The 15940-nt window shown below is 46.2% G+C and overlaps 1 protein-coding gene across 1 annotated transcript in view; it reads right to left on the bottom strand.

Annotated features, from left to right (window-relative positions):
- Positions 1-115: 115 nt before the first annotated feature.
- fgf22 (fibroblast growth factor 22) overlaps positions 116-15940 on the bottom strand; it is a 28519-nt gene continuing 12694 nt past the window's right edge. The window contains exons 2-3 of the mRNA XM_061237817.1: positions 2500-2603; positions 116-310 (exon numbers count right to left, since the gene is read on the bottom strand). Of these exons, the coding sequence (XP_061093801.1) occupies positions 116-310; positions 2500-2603 (299 nt within the window). The remainder of the gene's footprint in view (positions 311-2499; positions 2604-15940) is intronic.

Here is a 15940-nt window from a genome sequence, read left to right as displayed (position 1 = left end):
CTTGCAAACAAAGTAGTGTATAATCCCCAACACTGTACAAGTATGGAGGAGGGTTTGTAATAATAATAATAATAATAATAATAATAATAATAATAATAGTAGTAGCATGGAGACACTATGAGGGCAGCATGGGGAGGAAGTGGGTGGATGGGTGCCTTCGGCGTGCTTTGTGGCCCCGGCGCGGTTTCCCACGCCCGTTCAGCGAGACGAACATCTGCCGGCCGCCGTGCTTCCAGCGCAGGGAGGCGTACGTGTTGTAGCCGTTCTCCTCGATGCGCTCCTTGAACTTGCAGCTCGGGTTGTATTTCACCTGCGGACAAGAGTGGGGGGGGGGGGGGAGGGGGGGGGGGCGGCAGATAGGGTTAGGGGTTAGGATGAGGACTGTTGGATCTCTCTCGGAAAAGAACAAAGGGCACACACTGCAAAAAAAAAACTAAAAACTAAGCAAATCTCAACGAATACTTCATATAAGTCTAATACTTGGATTTGAAATCTTATGTCTATCTTATGTCTAATCTTATGTCTTATTAATTATTTGCTATGTAAGACAAAGATATTGCCAGTGGGCTTTGACTTTGACTGTTTCAAGTTGTGCTGATGGGGTAAGAAAATTGAACTTGTCAAGTAAACAAGTAACTTAAAACAAGCCGATAATTTGTACTTCAGAGAAGAAAAGTAAGATTTTTATTGTTAAGACCGAGTTTCTTTTTGCTGTGCAGAATTGACCCGCCTCATAAACAGATGAGCCAAAGCAAGATGTGTAGCGGCCTACAACAATCAAATATTATCAGCACATCAATGCCTCGGCATCAGACTTTTTATCTAAAAGAAAAGTGCGATGCAAATCTCTGCATCTGTAATAGTTCTCCAAAAGAAAAGATGTGGACTCTGAATTTAACCCACATGTCCATATGGCCGCGTGCTGCGACTTATTAACCGCATTAGCATTAGCGGCCATTTGTCTCTCATTGCCTTTTGTCCCCAAAGCGAGAAGCCACCGGACACTTAATCTTCCGCAATGTCAACAAGACGACCCGCTTCTTCACTCCGGTCACGGACGGCTGCGTCTCCAGATCAGACACGGGGGAGCAGCCGGCGGGGGAATCCGGGGCAGGGCGAAGGGTAGAGCCTCGACCCCCGGCGAGCGATCAGAGGGGGGCCCTCGACGCGATAGCATCGGCGCAACGCTAGCGCCGCGATTAGCGCTCATTACGGCGCGATTCATGAGCGGGGCGTAACAGCGCGCCCTCTCTCTCTCTCTCTCCCCCCCCCCCCCCCCACCGATGCTGGGCTCATCCCCAGATTGTCTTGTTTACTCTGCAGCATGGAAAAGTAACCGTCTGTGACTCGCCTTATCGCGGCCGCGAGACTGATCGCCAGGCAGATTTCCCCCCCCGAGTTGTAAAACACCCAGACACCGGGCCAGGGGCGAGCTTGTTATACACGGGGGAATAGCGCCGTGCACGACAACTGGTCGAAGGCACGCAACGGCCTCTTCCAGAGCCTCTTCTGCTGCTTTGTTCCCCCGCGTTCCCCCTGTTCCCTGCGCTTCGTGTTTACCTGAAGGGGACGGGGGGAAGGGCAGGGTTCTCCGAGATACTCGCGCGAGGTTAACTTCGTGCCACTCCATATACCGCAATGAGGACCTCGATGGAAATAAGCCTATGATGGAGGTTATGAAATCTCATTTTTTTAAAGTCAAATAAATTGATTCGTCCATTCATTCATTCATACATTTAGGCATTTAGCAGATACAGGTGCAGATTGTCCAGAGGAATGTAAACAGCTTACTTTTCTTACAGGCTGTACCCTCAGACAAAAACGCAATCCAGGTGACACGCCTTAGCCGGGTATACAGTGGGCAGTGGCAGAACCTAACCAAGGGGGCCCAGTTCCATAACTATCATACAACATGGCTGTCTAGCTAGGATTATTCCCCTTGGGCAGTTACCAATTATAGGATCCATAAACATTGACTTTTGGCATCCCTAAAAGTTAGACTCTGCTCCGCGATAATGAAGCAGGGATAAGAGAGATTACATTTACATTTACATTTTAGTCATTTGGCAGACGCTTTTAATCCAAAGCGATTTACAAGTGCATAGGTTCTACCATAAGTCAGAGCATCACATCCAGAAACTAGCAAAATACACAGGAAATGCTGTTCTAAACATAGTTGTCATCAGAAGTTTTTTTTTTTTTTTTTGAGATGTGATGTCACCTTACTCTGCGGAACCCTTGGAAGTGAGTATCCACCAATCATCATCGACGTTATTTATCGTTAGTAATAACATACTTCCTGATAGGTGGATGTTTCTTGTGTTTCCATTTGAAAGACAGTAACACAGAACATTCTACGGTGACCAAATCAGCGTCTATTTGTGCATTTATTATTCCTCACACTGCTGTGATCATTGACCTGAAAAGGCTCCTGTCCCTCTGAAATTGAGCTTGACCCCCCAGTTAGCCTGTAGGAATAACGGGGTGAGGTGTACCTACCGATCCAAACAGCGTGCCCTTTTTGGACATGGCTAAGTACAGCCCGGTGTTGACAGACTTGATGGCCACAACCCCCACACTGACAGATCGGATTTCCATCAGGCCTGAAAAAGAAGGAATGACATTCTGGGTTAGGGAAGGGGTGCTTCCCCATCAAAAGCCACTCTATCATTACCGATTAGAAAACCAGACATGCATATGCTCATGGGAGAGTTTTTTTTTTTCATCCCAAGACAAAAGGAAAACAGGATACACACAACGGCCCATTTAGATGACTCGCTTGTGAAGAACCCAGCACGGACTCAAAATCAGAGTCTGTCACTAAATGACAGATGGCAAGAAGTGAGCTGTATTCTAGATTCTTCCGCAGAACCACACAGTAAAATGTTCAGCGCTAAATCAAGCCTTGCGGAGTACATATGGTCCTGACTGGACTCATATGTCCTCTGTTAAGTTGAATTAGCACTGGATATTGCATTGTATACATACTGTATGTAATTTTGGATACTGTATATGTTCTATTGCGAATAAGAATATACCTTTGATTGGCAATTGGCCTAGCAATAACAATGTCTTTAGACTGAAAAGAAAATCAATTTTACAGTCAGATGTGGTCGGTAAATTCCTTCTTAATCACCCTTCCCTTTATAGAAACGTTACTGCTTTTTTTTTATTACGAAATTGGATTTGCCTCATTCGCAAATGTTCAGAGCCAGACAAATATTTTGCTAAAACCACCGAAGCGTGACTGCGTCCTGCGTTTGCCGTGTGTATCTCCAGGATCTAAGTAGACTGCATTATGAAGTGCAGAGGGTGTTGTGGCATACCAGACCGAGCAGGGCACCGATAAAATGAATCACTCGCAACCTGACAGTCCACCCAGATGATGCCCGCGTTTGTTTACCGTCAGACACAAAACAGCGCTTGATAGCCACTTTAATACCCCTTTACTCACTTCGCCTGTAAAGGAGCAGTGCTGTGGGCTAATTGTTTCCCTTAGATACTGATTGCAAACAAGCCCCATGCGGCTGAATCTTGATTCTAGTCCGCACTTTTTTTTAAAAGCCCAGTCTCATTGCCATGACGATAGACGAAAATGTTTTTGAGATGAAATGGAGTTTTTTACCCTGAATAGGAACGTAATTGCTGCAAAGGCTGCTGTCTTAAATGACTCCTCTCGACTTTATTTGCGAGAGTCGCACCTTCAAAGGCGCCCTGATGTTGCACGCTATCACTATCTGATCTGAGCCGCACATCGTTCAGCTAAGCACTGTAAAGTAAAGAGTGGAAATAAAAACATTTTTCACTGGTGTGGTGCCCCGTTTTTACGTAACCGAAAGGGGAAGCAAGGTTAACAAATGGAGTGTTGCCCTTGGACCGAGATGGCAAACGCGGCAACACGTCGGGGTGTTGAATGAGATGTGGACACACGGCCAATAGGAAATGAAGCGGGAGTCTAATACACAAGAACCGTGCCGACCGCCCTCTCAAAATGCGCGTGAGGTGGCAACGAACACATTTCCCAGCAGGTGCGCTGGCGAAAAGCGCTCAAAGATGAAAAATAAACGCACACTCCGGGGGTTGAGCAGGTGCAACTGGGCCTGTGCTTCCACCACTCCCCTATTTATTTATTTGAACCAGGACTTTGGCTTCAGAAGAAAAACACGAGCGGTCTAAACGTGGCACTGAGGCGTTTTTTTGGACAGCGCGTGAGCGCTTTGACGTGGTTAGGAGCAGCAAAGCGGATTCCTCGCCGTCAATGGAGGTGATTAAATGGAGCGAAATCAGCGCGAAGCTGCGATTGATATCTGCCTGTACTTGAGGGTTTAGAAAAGTGGATGAGGGCCCGCTTTATGGCATGCCGTACGGGACAGCCCCGGTTGGTTTGATAAGGACAGAATCAGACAAAGCAGATCTTTTAAGATCTTTGAGACGTATTGCCACCGTGCAAAGTAACCAACCTCCCCCCATGGCTACCCCTACCAGGTAGCCCTCAGACCTCAGGGCTTCCCCCTTCAGCAGGAGGAAGGCGAACCTTCCAACAGCTTCGCCATGCAGGGTGAGGTCACCTTCTACAAAGAATTAAAGAGAGAGGCAAAATAAACACGGGACTGTTGAGTGTCATTCTTCTCTGGCACGCATGGGTAAGTATCGCCCGCCCACACCTCCAGCTGCCCACGCAAGGCACACATGGGGCTCATTCCTGCAGCTTATTTTTCTCCTCTTCTTTCTTTTCCTTGCTCCCGACCCAGAAATATTCAACTTTAAGGGCCTTCCAACTCGTTAAATGTTCCTTCTAGCAACTAGAAGTAGAAGTTAGGGACTTGCCTTTGAGCAAGGAAACATGAACGCATCCTATGCGGGATATCTTTTTTTTTTTTTGGGAAGGCATCAGGTATAAATGATCCACCTCTCCCCATCTGCTGTGTCTTTAACGGACATGGCTGTTTCCCCAAGATTTTTTTCCCCTCTTTTTCTAGCCTCTCCCGATAGGTGGAGCTAGGAGTTGAAAAAGGAAAATAAAAAATATGAGAAAAATAAAGGATGGGAATGAGCCCATTTACTCCTCATTTACACCTGGGTCTTAGCGGATGCTTCCTCCGGTTGGCGACAGTGTCCTATTTACAGGGAGCGTTTACAAAGGTGTAGCATTAACACCATGAGCGTGCAAGCGGCTCGTAAGCAATTAGGCTGGCCTCCTCATCCTCGTCTGGAGCTCACAGTGCTTTTATAGGGATCGGTCAAGTCCAATGAAAACCGCTGGTGCCTGAAAGTGCTGTTGCCTCTAATTTTCATCCGCTGCATCTTTGAAGTGTCCATGCAGCCATGCTGATGTGGATAAACTGTACACGGAACAGTGAGCCCACTGGTCTTATTTAACAAGAGTGACACGACTAGCAGTAAAAATACCAAAATGTATCTAATTGCGTTTCTGGGCTTGCTAGTATCTATCTAAGGTCTACCGAAAAAGGCTCATGTTTGTATGTATATACACTATTAAAAAAGGGTTCTGAAAGGGTTCTTTGGCTTGATTCCATAGAGGAACCTTTTATAGTTCTTTATGGAACCCTCTGTCATAGGTGTGAAGTGTGAAAGCTTCCTGGCAAATAACCGTTTAAGTGCATATGGCTCTTCAATGGGATCACAGGGTATTGTAACCATTTATTTTTTTGAGTGTACAATGTGCAAAGTAGAAGTAGTGGCTGTTGATCGTTGATCCATTGGTCATCACGCAACTCGCTCTTCTGCTTGCTGCTTGTATCAGGCCCTCTGCCCGCCCACACTGGCAGGGGGAAACTGAATAGATGGGACCAGACAAAGGTCTGAGCACTTGAGGTGGGGATTTTACGTTCTTTTGAAAAATAGCTCCAACCTTAGACGCTTGACCAAACATCCATAAAGGCAAGTTACACCAATCCAAATCTCCCAGTCCCCTTTGAAAATTCACCCCATTGTGTTTGAAGATCATTGTATAGTAAGGTATTTGTAAGGTATTAAGGTAATTTTCTCCACGGCTATCTGACCTTTACAGACTTAAGTCTCAAGATCGCACAAGTGCTCACTGAGGTTGCAAGTGTAGTAATATTTTTACTTATATTTGCAATGCACGGTATATCAATAAACATTATATAAAACCTGCAGTATATGCATAATGCACTATTCAATCTGTCCTTACGCTTTGTTCTGATTTCTGAGCAGCCAGCTTAAGTGTCACGTTGTCATGCCATGTAATAGTGCAAGTACAGTGTCCTCTGAAATGAACAAAAAATATTTTAGGATGAAAATAAGGGGACACATTGCATAACATGCACAAATTATGAGACTGCTTAATTACCCATTGATGCTCTAAATATGTTCAAATGTGCCAAACATCATCCTCAGTTCAATTTCCACCAAAGTTCTTGTACATGTAGGTGAGCTTTCATAAGCTGATGTACGGGCAGTAAACTGCACATTGAGTCAGAAGCACTATTCAAAAGTACCGCAGATTGCCCGGTAACACTTGAAAATGTTCATATTCTGTTTTAAATTCGGTAAGGTGAGGATGAAAGGCCATTTCGTCCCCCTGTTGCCCTCGGCAAAATCTGTTAACCTTTGACTCGTTTTGGCCTAAGCCGTCCATAAGACCAAACGGCTATTACAAGCAAATCCCGGCCTATACACGTTTAGTCAAGTGTGGATTGACCATTTTTCTATCTCTATGGGATTTTTTTTTTCTCTCCAAAAAAAAAAGAAGCTCAGAACAAGCCCTTTCGCCCGGTCTCTTTTTTTTACTCGTTCTCTTTTCTTTCTTTTTCCCCTTTTTTTTTTGGAAGTGAGCCCATCGTCAGATCATTCAGCCTTTTCTGACCTTGAAAAAAAAAAAAAAAAGCCAAAAAGGAAAGAGAAAAATAGGAGTCTGACAGGGTCGCTTTTGTCGAACGGTGGTATGGGACGGGTCGGGTCGGGAGGGGAGCGCAAGGGTGGAGGTGGCAGTAATAAGGATGGGGGAGGTGGGGGGGGGGGGGGGGTCATAGAATGATGTTGCCTCCAATTGCCCTCCTGTCCCCCCAAAAAAAGCTCCGTTATTCACCTGCAGAGGTGGAGGAACAATGACAGTGCATTCGGGGGCCAGGATCTTATTAATGACTGAGCGTTTTCTTTTTCTTGGGGGGGGGGGGGTTTCTTGAGAGGGGGGAAAAAAGTTTCCTCCCACCACAATTAAATGAGGAAGGGGGTGGGGAGGAAGAATTAGGTGAAAGACCAAGCAGCTAAGCGAAAGATTCTGTTCCTCTCTCTCAGCCCCTCTTTCATTTGGGTGGCTGCCCCCTTCAGCTGCCTTCGCTGGCCCTGTGCTCCGCCGGGCCAGAGCCTGGGAATCGGCGCGCTCCTGCTGGGCGGCTGCTCTTGATTGACATACCTTTTCAATTATTTCACAGTTTGCTTGCCTTTTAAATGGAGAGGGCCCTGTTGTTTTTTTTCTTTGCCCTCCTTTTCAAAACACGAGCTTTTCATGTTGGTTCTTCACTACTGAGCCTAATGACTGTGACCAGCACCTTTGATCTGATCTGACCCACCTAAAAGTAGCGAAAAGTAGTGTGGTGTGTGTGTGTCCGTGTGTGTGTGTGTGTGTGTGTGTGTGTGTGTGTGGGGGTCTCTGTGTGTGTAGGTCTGTGTGGGAGTGTGTCTGAATGTGTTTTGTGAGAGATATTTAAGAGACAGAGCAATGGACCCTGTATGTTTGTATGTGTCGAGGGTGAGCACCGAAACTATCAAAACTGTTTTAACACCTCAATTGAATGGTGTCGGAATTAGTGTTTTATTTCTTTTTAAATGCGTATTTTCGGTTGGAGTTCGTCTGATGAAGTTAAATCGATGCATTTCAAAGGAACGCATCGAAGAAAACACAAACTTGTGCCTTAAAAACGTGCCGGACGTAAAACCGTCTGCACTCACTGACGTTCCCGTTAAACAGGGCAAACTGCTTTGCTCCGCCGTGTAAATTAAAATGAAGAATGGATATTCCATTGTGCCTGGTTGTACTTGGATGTGACTTAGCTGTGCCCGTCTCATCAGCAGCCAGCACTGCTGGACGAGAAGACAGAGGAGAGGACAATAGACCCCACTTGGCCTTTTCTTGTCATTTTTATGAGTGTCTAGTGCTTTTTAGACCTCTCCAGACCCTCTTCTTTTGTCCATACTCAGGAAGGCAATGGGGGGGAACAGGGAGAGAGAGAAAGAGAGGCTTAACTTCACGCCAGTAGGTTTCTACCTTGCTGGTCTCTGATGTTTGAATAGGCAAGTATAGAGGCTCTCGTTCTTAGAGAATTTTCTCTCCATCTTACAAGTGCATTTTTGCTGGCTGCGGGCCATATTATGATTCTCCCCTGGCCATTGGGAAGTGTCTTTGGCCACGACTTGCTCCGACAGTAACTCTGGGCCAGGGATGGGCAAGGAGGGCCATATCTGTTTCTGGATTTCTGCTCTTAATTGTTAAATTAGCCCAATCATTTACACTATCTGTCATATTTAGCAACATTACATGATATAAACAGCAGCTGGTAAATGTTGTTTTCTTGTTGCGTTTCACTGTGGTCTAATTTACGAGCGAATCGGTCACGGTGGATATGGCTAAATAGCCGATTGAGCCAGGGTAACTGGTGGCAGGAAAATCCTGTATACACACCGACCCTCCAGGACTGGAGTTGGCCATCCCTGCTCTAGGCTGTCTGAAGAGTTTTTAGGCAAACGTGATATATGTCTTTATTCCAGATGGGGCATCATATCTGTAGCACATGCCATGCCTTGTCTGCCTCAGTAATCTGCGTGGCAGGGGGAGACCACCCTTGCAAACTTTAGATTAAATCAAATGGCGTAATTGCTGTTGGGACTAGAGAGCTAAATAGAAAATTGGCAGGCAGGATATCTGAAATACTACATAATGAGGACAGTGAAACACAAGTACTACTATAGCAGACATTCTGCACTAACATTGTTAAATTGTTAAAATGGCAAGGTATTTATTTTGTTTACAAATTCACCTTCAGACATATGGTTCAATAGTTAAATGTGTACTGTAAAACTACATTTTAACTCAATGAACTGCTGTGTTTTATATTCTCAGAGGATCAGCCAGTTCTTCGAACAGTAGCGCAAAATGTCTAAACCTGTCAACGCAGCGGCTGCCAACTCATCCGTGCACGGACCACACAGGTGATTTCACTGTATCTGCATGGGCCTTACTAAAGTATTTCCTCCTTTGAGACTTTCTTTAACTCTTTAACGTTACTGCCTATGTGTTTTGTACGTCATGTAATTTATACGTATTGACATATAAGTATGTATTGAACAGAGAGAGGCTTGATTATGAACCTCGATTCCTCACATTCTCTGCAGTGACGGTGAAAGAAACCCCGCAGATACTAGCACAGCAACAATGCTCTCATGCTTGATTGCACAGCAACGCGGACGTCATATCATAATATCCCGTATCTCCGTCTGTCAACGGGAACATTTTTAATAGGTTAGAATTCTACTTTGTCCTGTTTTTTTTCCCCCTCTTCCTCTTGGGACGGGTTTTCAGAACAGTGTGTCACATAACTCATTTCCAGACCATAAATCACCTTCGCGTTCATTGTTTTGAGATATAGATTGATAGGCCTTTGGCGGCACGGGCAACTGAGAACCGCTGTGCTGTTACGTCCTGCGCGTGTTGCGTTTTGTTGTGTTTTGCTCGGTTCCACTCCCCCCCCCCCCCCCCCCGCTACACAGCCTCAGCCCTCCCCCCGCCACCCCCCCCCCCGCCACACATCGGTCTGCCGTTAGTCTGTCTGCCTTCCAGCCAGCCCACCAGAAGCTGACCGCCAGTTCATTCCTCAAGCGCTTGCTACCCCGTGCTTCTCGCCAGATTTTTTTTTTATTAATGGCAATGATGATAAATTACCTGTAATGAAATTGTTATCGAGTGGTTCTGGCCATGGGCTAGGAGCTCCACTGCTTGAATTGAACTGCCTGGTAGCTTTTATTGATAGCCGGTTGATTGATACCGAATGGTGTTTTTAATGGGTCCACACAGGCTATATATAGTGGATTTACTGGAAGCTTGATAATTCTATCATAGGCATACGATACTGCCTGAATGATTACTGTTTTTAACGAGAGGCTGCGAGAAACCTAATATACCATTAAGTTCTAGTCTGACAGTATTGGGAATATAAGGGACCACTTACTGGGGCTATGGGAGTCTGTTGGGACTCCAACCTCAAAATATTAGGTTTTACTTCAGTCAACGTGAGTTGGCTTGAACGTTTGAGGATTGCTGGGAATGTAACATTACATACATATTCTTCAACATGTCACATCATTTTTGCACTTTTCACCACCTGTCCTAATTTTACAGTCTTGTGGTATTATTAGCTGATTTATTCTGCTGGACAGCAATACAGGAAGTTCTGAGATTTGGCAGTTTACCTTTGAAAATTCACGCTTCCAGCTGTTTGTTTTAGCTTTAAAGTCCACTGTGAAGGAGTGCGATAGAGAACTCAAGATGGCCGGTCGAGGTAGATTCGACATTGTGCATAATCGCCTGGTTAGTTCATATAAAGTTGGTTAAGGCCAGGCACCTGTGTGCTCGCGCTGCACACGCGGAGGTGGGGGGGGGTTGCGGCCGCTTGTTTTGGGGTCGTTTGACGCTGCTCGACGCCGCATGTACTGCCCATTATCGCCCATGTGAGCGAGAGCGTGGGGACCCAGCGGGGAGCCGCGGTGGGCCGGCTGAATCTCAATCGAAGCCCGGCCGGAACGAGCGGACGACCACGGTGGAGAGGGAGCGGGGGGGGGCGCCATACCGCCAAACGGAGAAACAACCGCTAAAAAAAAAACCACGCGGAGCAGCCGACAAGAGCCCCGCACTGGAAGGCAAATGTTAAGCGGAGCCAATCTTCTGTTAGCGAAATGAAGGCCAGCCATCCAGAAAGTGCAACCAGATGTTGGAGCGGAGTGGTCAGATACGGAGCGTAGGAACGGCGGTGGTGCGCACCAAAGAGAGGGGCGACCATCGGAGCGTGTCCCTGGATGTCGAGGCATCGCCGCATCATTAAAATCAGCCACGGCCGAAGCCGCAAAGTAAATACTTAGCCGAAAAAAACTTTAAAAATCTGTGATAAAGTCAACGAAAAAAAGAAGAAAGAAAACCAAGCTTACCGCTGAAAAAAAAGGAGAAAAAAAGGGAATCTCGGGGAAAAGTGCGCTGAGTGTTGTCTGATTCGACTTTCCTGCAGTTTGCAGTCAGTTCCACTGGGATCAGTTGGAGACGTTTTATATTGTTGTTTTCTTTATGAATAATGCCCCTGTCAGGGCTTTGTGCCAGTCAGGCATCCGTCTCACGTACGGTCGGATGCCTTCACCTGCTCACCGGAGGCAGCGAGGTGCTGGATGGCGGTATAAAATGTAAAAATCTCTTTAACAGGCTTGTGGCTACCCTACCACCCCGCGTGTTCCACAAAGTTCCAGGCCAGACGCAGCTGTCGGGCTCAGCGCTGGGCCCTGCCTCTCTGGACATGGCTTCACGCATATCCACTCTCCGAGGGCGGAGAGATGATTTATTTCTCCCACCCAAAGAGTTATGGGGCCTGTCTCTAGCAGGCTGTTCCCACACTAAACGCCGCGCGGCCACCCTTCCGCAAGCCCTGCCTGTCCTGGGTCCGTCAGGGGAGTCTATCCCTGCCTCCTCTTCCACGTCCATAAACTTGACGGACAGGAAAGAAAACCTAGTTGAACCGACGCTTGGCGAGGCCGACGTGTTTTCCGCGGAAAACATCTGGGTGATATCTCCTTCATTGCAAACTCATTATCCCCCTTACGCATTACCGTATGAAGCGGGCTCCGGCTCTTCCCCGTTCTTGGATGCGGTTTGCCGACCTGGGTGTCCGCTGCATGTGGGTGTAGAGCCGTTTGGTCATGGGTCTTTTATTCTAATTCGCAGTCTGTTTATAGTGATGTCAGACCGGGCAGTCCAGGATTGAAGGGATACTTAAAGTCAGAAAGCTGCTCACGCCTAATTTAGTCCTGTCACCCATAGACAGTAATTTACATTCTTACATTGTAATTGATGTTATTATTTTTGAACCGCATGGTCATATAATGAGAAACACTGGAGTCCAGACAGCAGTGACGCAACAGCAAACGCAAGGACAGGTGCGGACCTGGGCAGCCCGGGCCAGGCCGACCGCCCAGAACCAGCGTCCAGCTTTGCCACAGAGAAGTAGGGCACAGGAAGAACGTTCCGGACACGCCCGTGTCCCTCTGTCCCTCGCGTGTGGCCCGGGCCCAAAGGAGACGGGCGAACAGAAGATGAGAAGACGGAGAAAAGAGCAGGCAGGGCCGATTCCTCCCCTTCCTGCATTCCTGTTGTTTTCCCTGCATTCCTCCGTCCCTCCTGAGGGATGGGAGCTGATATGAGACTGATAACATTATCTACCAAACCTCTTAGACGGACCCACACAGCTCCCCACCTCATTTTACCCACCCCCTCCCAAACAAAAACAAAAACGTTCAATACCCCCCACCCTTCAATTGAATAGCTGAGCAACTCCGGGAGGGTGGGGGGGGGGGGGTGTTGACTAAAACGAGCTAGTGGTGGTAAATGAGCAAGAAATCATCTGATGATTGTTGATTCTTATCAGAACTGGCAACCCTGGTGATTACAAAAGAAAAACCAAAAAAACTCATGCTCATTCAAAACAGGATGGAATGCCTGTTTTCCCACCTCGTCTGGTTCTTCTCGGTAAAATGTTCAGTGTTATAACAACTCTTGGAGAGGAAATATGTTCTCTATTGGGCTCTACTGCAGTTGAATTAACACTGGCTGTTTTACTGTGTTTCTCTGGGGTTACCACCAGTGCAGAGAGAAGTCGTCCCCTCCCCCCCCCCCGCCCCCCCCACACACACACACACACACACAAAATCGCTGTTCTTAATTCCAGCTGACAGAAAGAGCATGCGAGCCCCATTACATCATCACTGTGAGCCCCATTACATCATCACTGTGAGCCCTATTACATCATCATAACTCCTCCACTACACTCTGGGAGGAAACACCTGTTTTGCTGAAGACGGAATGCAGTTCAGTTCAGCCGTGTTAGCTTCTCACCCAGCGTACAGCAGGTTCTTTCTTCTCGCGTTCTCTCGCTCTGCTTTCTGCATGCTTAGAGTACAATGAAAATGTGCTGCTCGATGATATTTCCCCCCCAAAAAAATACTGCGGTCATGAAAAAGAACCGCAAAGCGCTCAATAATAAGTGGTCACGGACGGACAAACAAACATCAATCCAGCTTGTGGGCCAGAACACATTTTCTTGAACTGAAAAAAAAATGTTAAGTTTAATAAAGCTACTACTACTACTACTACTACTACTACTTTTCCTCAGAACTATTTTCTAAAATTGTGTCAGGAGGAAAATAAATCCTGCCCGTATGTCAGTGTTAGCACAGCAGATAAGCGATGGAAAGTATCACTCATTCCTTCTGAAATACATAAAACCCCCAGTAAAAGATTAACCTGGCACAGGATCTTAGTTACTGTATGTTTATAGGGAGATGATTTTATAGCTTGCATGTGCTTGTGGTGATTCTGACGTTGTCTTTCAAAGAAACACCCTTTTTAACAATGTTACAGTCAATAAGGTGAAAAACCTTTCCAGAATATTCTCCTTTAAATTTCTATGAATATCTTTGTCTTGTAATACAAACCGGATAACCTCTTGCAGGTTTGTTCGTGTTTTCATTCCTTTTTAATTGCAAATATAATTTATATTCAATTAGATTAGAGCTAAAATTAGATTAGATTCAAATAGAATTAATTAATTAATTAAAAAAACCCCAGAATGTTGTTTGTGGATTCACACTTAATTAATTAGTTAATTGAATATTTTTTATGTTGTTGTGACTGTCCTCTGTGAAAAGCTCTATAGAAATACAATTGAATTGAATTGAGAATTTCAATTGAATTCCCAACCTGCATTGTAATGTAATTGATTCTGTCTGCCACCAATCAAAGTCACTCGGATCAAATTTTTTCCACCTTCCGACGCTCGATGTGACCATTAACCGAAGCTCCCGACCCGTATCTGCACGACCGAACGCACTGCACCGCCGCCACACGATTGGCTGAGTAGACAATCGCGTGAGTGAGTGGGTACACGGGGCGTCCCTAATAAAGTGCTCAGCGAGTGTGGGTTTCTCGCCGGAAAAAAGTGCGCGAGGGCCGGACGGGAGCCCGCGAGCGAGGGGCTGAAACGCTGCCCCGCCGGCCAATCGGCGCGGCCGACATTCTCTCGCACACAATCCGGAGCTGGTACAGTTTCAAGTGCGCCATTCTACTCCGCTTCCCCCCATTATGCGGCGTTGAATAAGCGCTCGGGGGATTAGCCCCGGGGCCCTTCCAAAAGGCTATTAAAGCAAATTACAGGTGTCCCCTTACCTGAGTGGCGTGACGGACCCGGGGTGAGGTCCGCGGAGGCCGCGGGGGCCACGCGGGGGAGCAGGGGTCACCCGGGGACGAGGGGAGGGGGCCCGCCGCCCCCCCCGACTCCGGCTCGCTTTGAACTGCCGCCGTGGCGACGGCTCTGACTGACGTTACCTGCGCGCAGGTACAGAGGCCGCGACAACGGCACGAAGGACCGCGGCTTCTTGGCATAGGTGCTAATTACGCTATTCTCAATGCTAAGGAAACAGCTTCCGTGATTAAGAATGCGTGTAATACGAATAAACAGCACTAGCTCGACTTGCTGTCGTGCATCCGCGGGTGATATGCATGGCCGAAGACACTGTCACGTTATTGGTAGGTCACTGTTAAAGCACGGGCACCTTAACTAACAAGGAAATTAGCGCAGCTTGGGATGTATGAGTGTGGATTTGAGTTTTTAGATTTTAGCTGGCAATACTATAATTGCGTTTGAACTTGAAAATATATCGTGCTATATTGTCAGTCCCAAATGTATCTTTTGCTGATGAATACTTTAATTGTAATTTGCTTTCTTTTTTGTGTGAGAATAAAAGATAAGGTTGATAAGACAGGTGTTTTTTTGCGGCCTGCATTGATACACACTTCATGGTTCAACTGTTATTTCTCTACCTACGCACAGCATGGCTAACAAATCAGCCAAGTCATAACTTTCTGTACCTGTCCTGTGTATGTCCATTTCATTAGTTTGTAGTTTGATGCCTCTATTTATCCAGGTAGCATGCGTAATGTGAGTCACAAAAAAACAAAACAACTTGTGATTAGGTTAGCATGGCTCAAAATCAAAGAATTTTCATTAGGCCACAAAACAAAGTAAAAAATAATTCACTCCTGGTATTTATGTGATGGCTAACTGAGCGTGACTGAGCAAAAAGTAATGACTTCCTTATGTACTGTAAAGCGGGCGATGTTGAAGCAAGAGTTTTGGGGTTACTGCTGTAGTGGCGGACATATTCGGTACTAATATGCTATGCTAGTTAGCGCACCTCATTACTTTCGCCATCATTTTCTTCCATTCGTATATTTAACACCTTAAATGTTACTTGAGTGATTTTTTTTTTTGTTTTGTCGAATTTTTATTCGCTGGTCTTAATCTGCACTGTCGCAGGTCCCTCCGCCGAATAAGTTTAGCGTTTTTCTTTTGTTCTTGTAATCTTCCACTTCCCTTGCCCGGGAGTCTTATTTTGGACAAGACATCTCATTCAAGACTTGCATTTCATTGGCAGTACTAACATTATGCCAGTGTGACTGACCCTGAAAAAACGTTTAAAAAAAAAAAAAAAGGCCCAAAATGTGGACAGATTGCGATCCTTCCTGTTTGGGACCTGATGGTTTTTATTCTTTGCGAAGGCATGTAAGAAGTGAAACGTTTCTGGGGGGAGATCCCGATGCCGATAACTCCCGCCTGTACATTCACAGGAAACCGAATGAATATTCAGA

Source organism: Conger conger, chromosome 4 (assembly GCF_963514075.1).
Source record: "Conger conger chromosome 4, fConCon1.1, whole genome shotgun sequence".
Classification (NCBI taxonomy): domain Eukaryota; kingdom Metazoa; phylum Chordata; class Actinopteri; order Anguilliformes; family Congridae; genus Conger; species Conger conger.
This window is presented reverse-complemented; position numbering and strand designations above follow the sequence as displayed.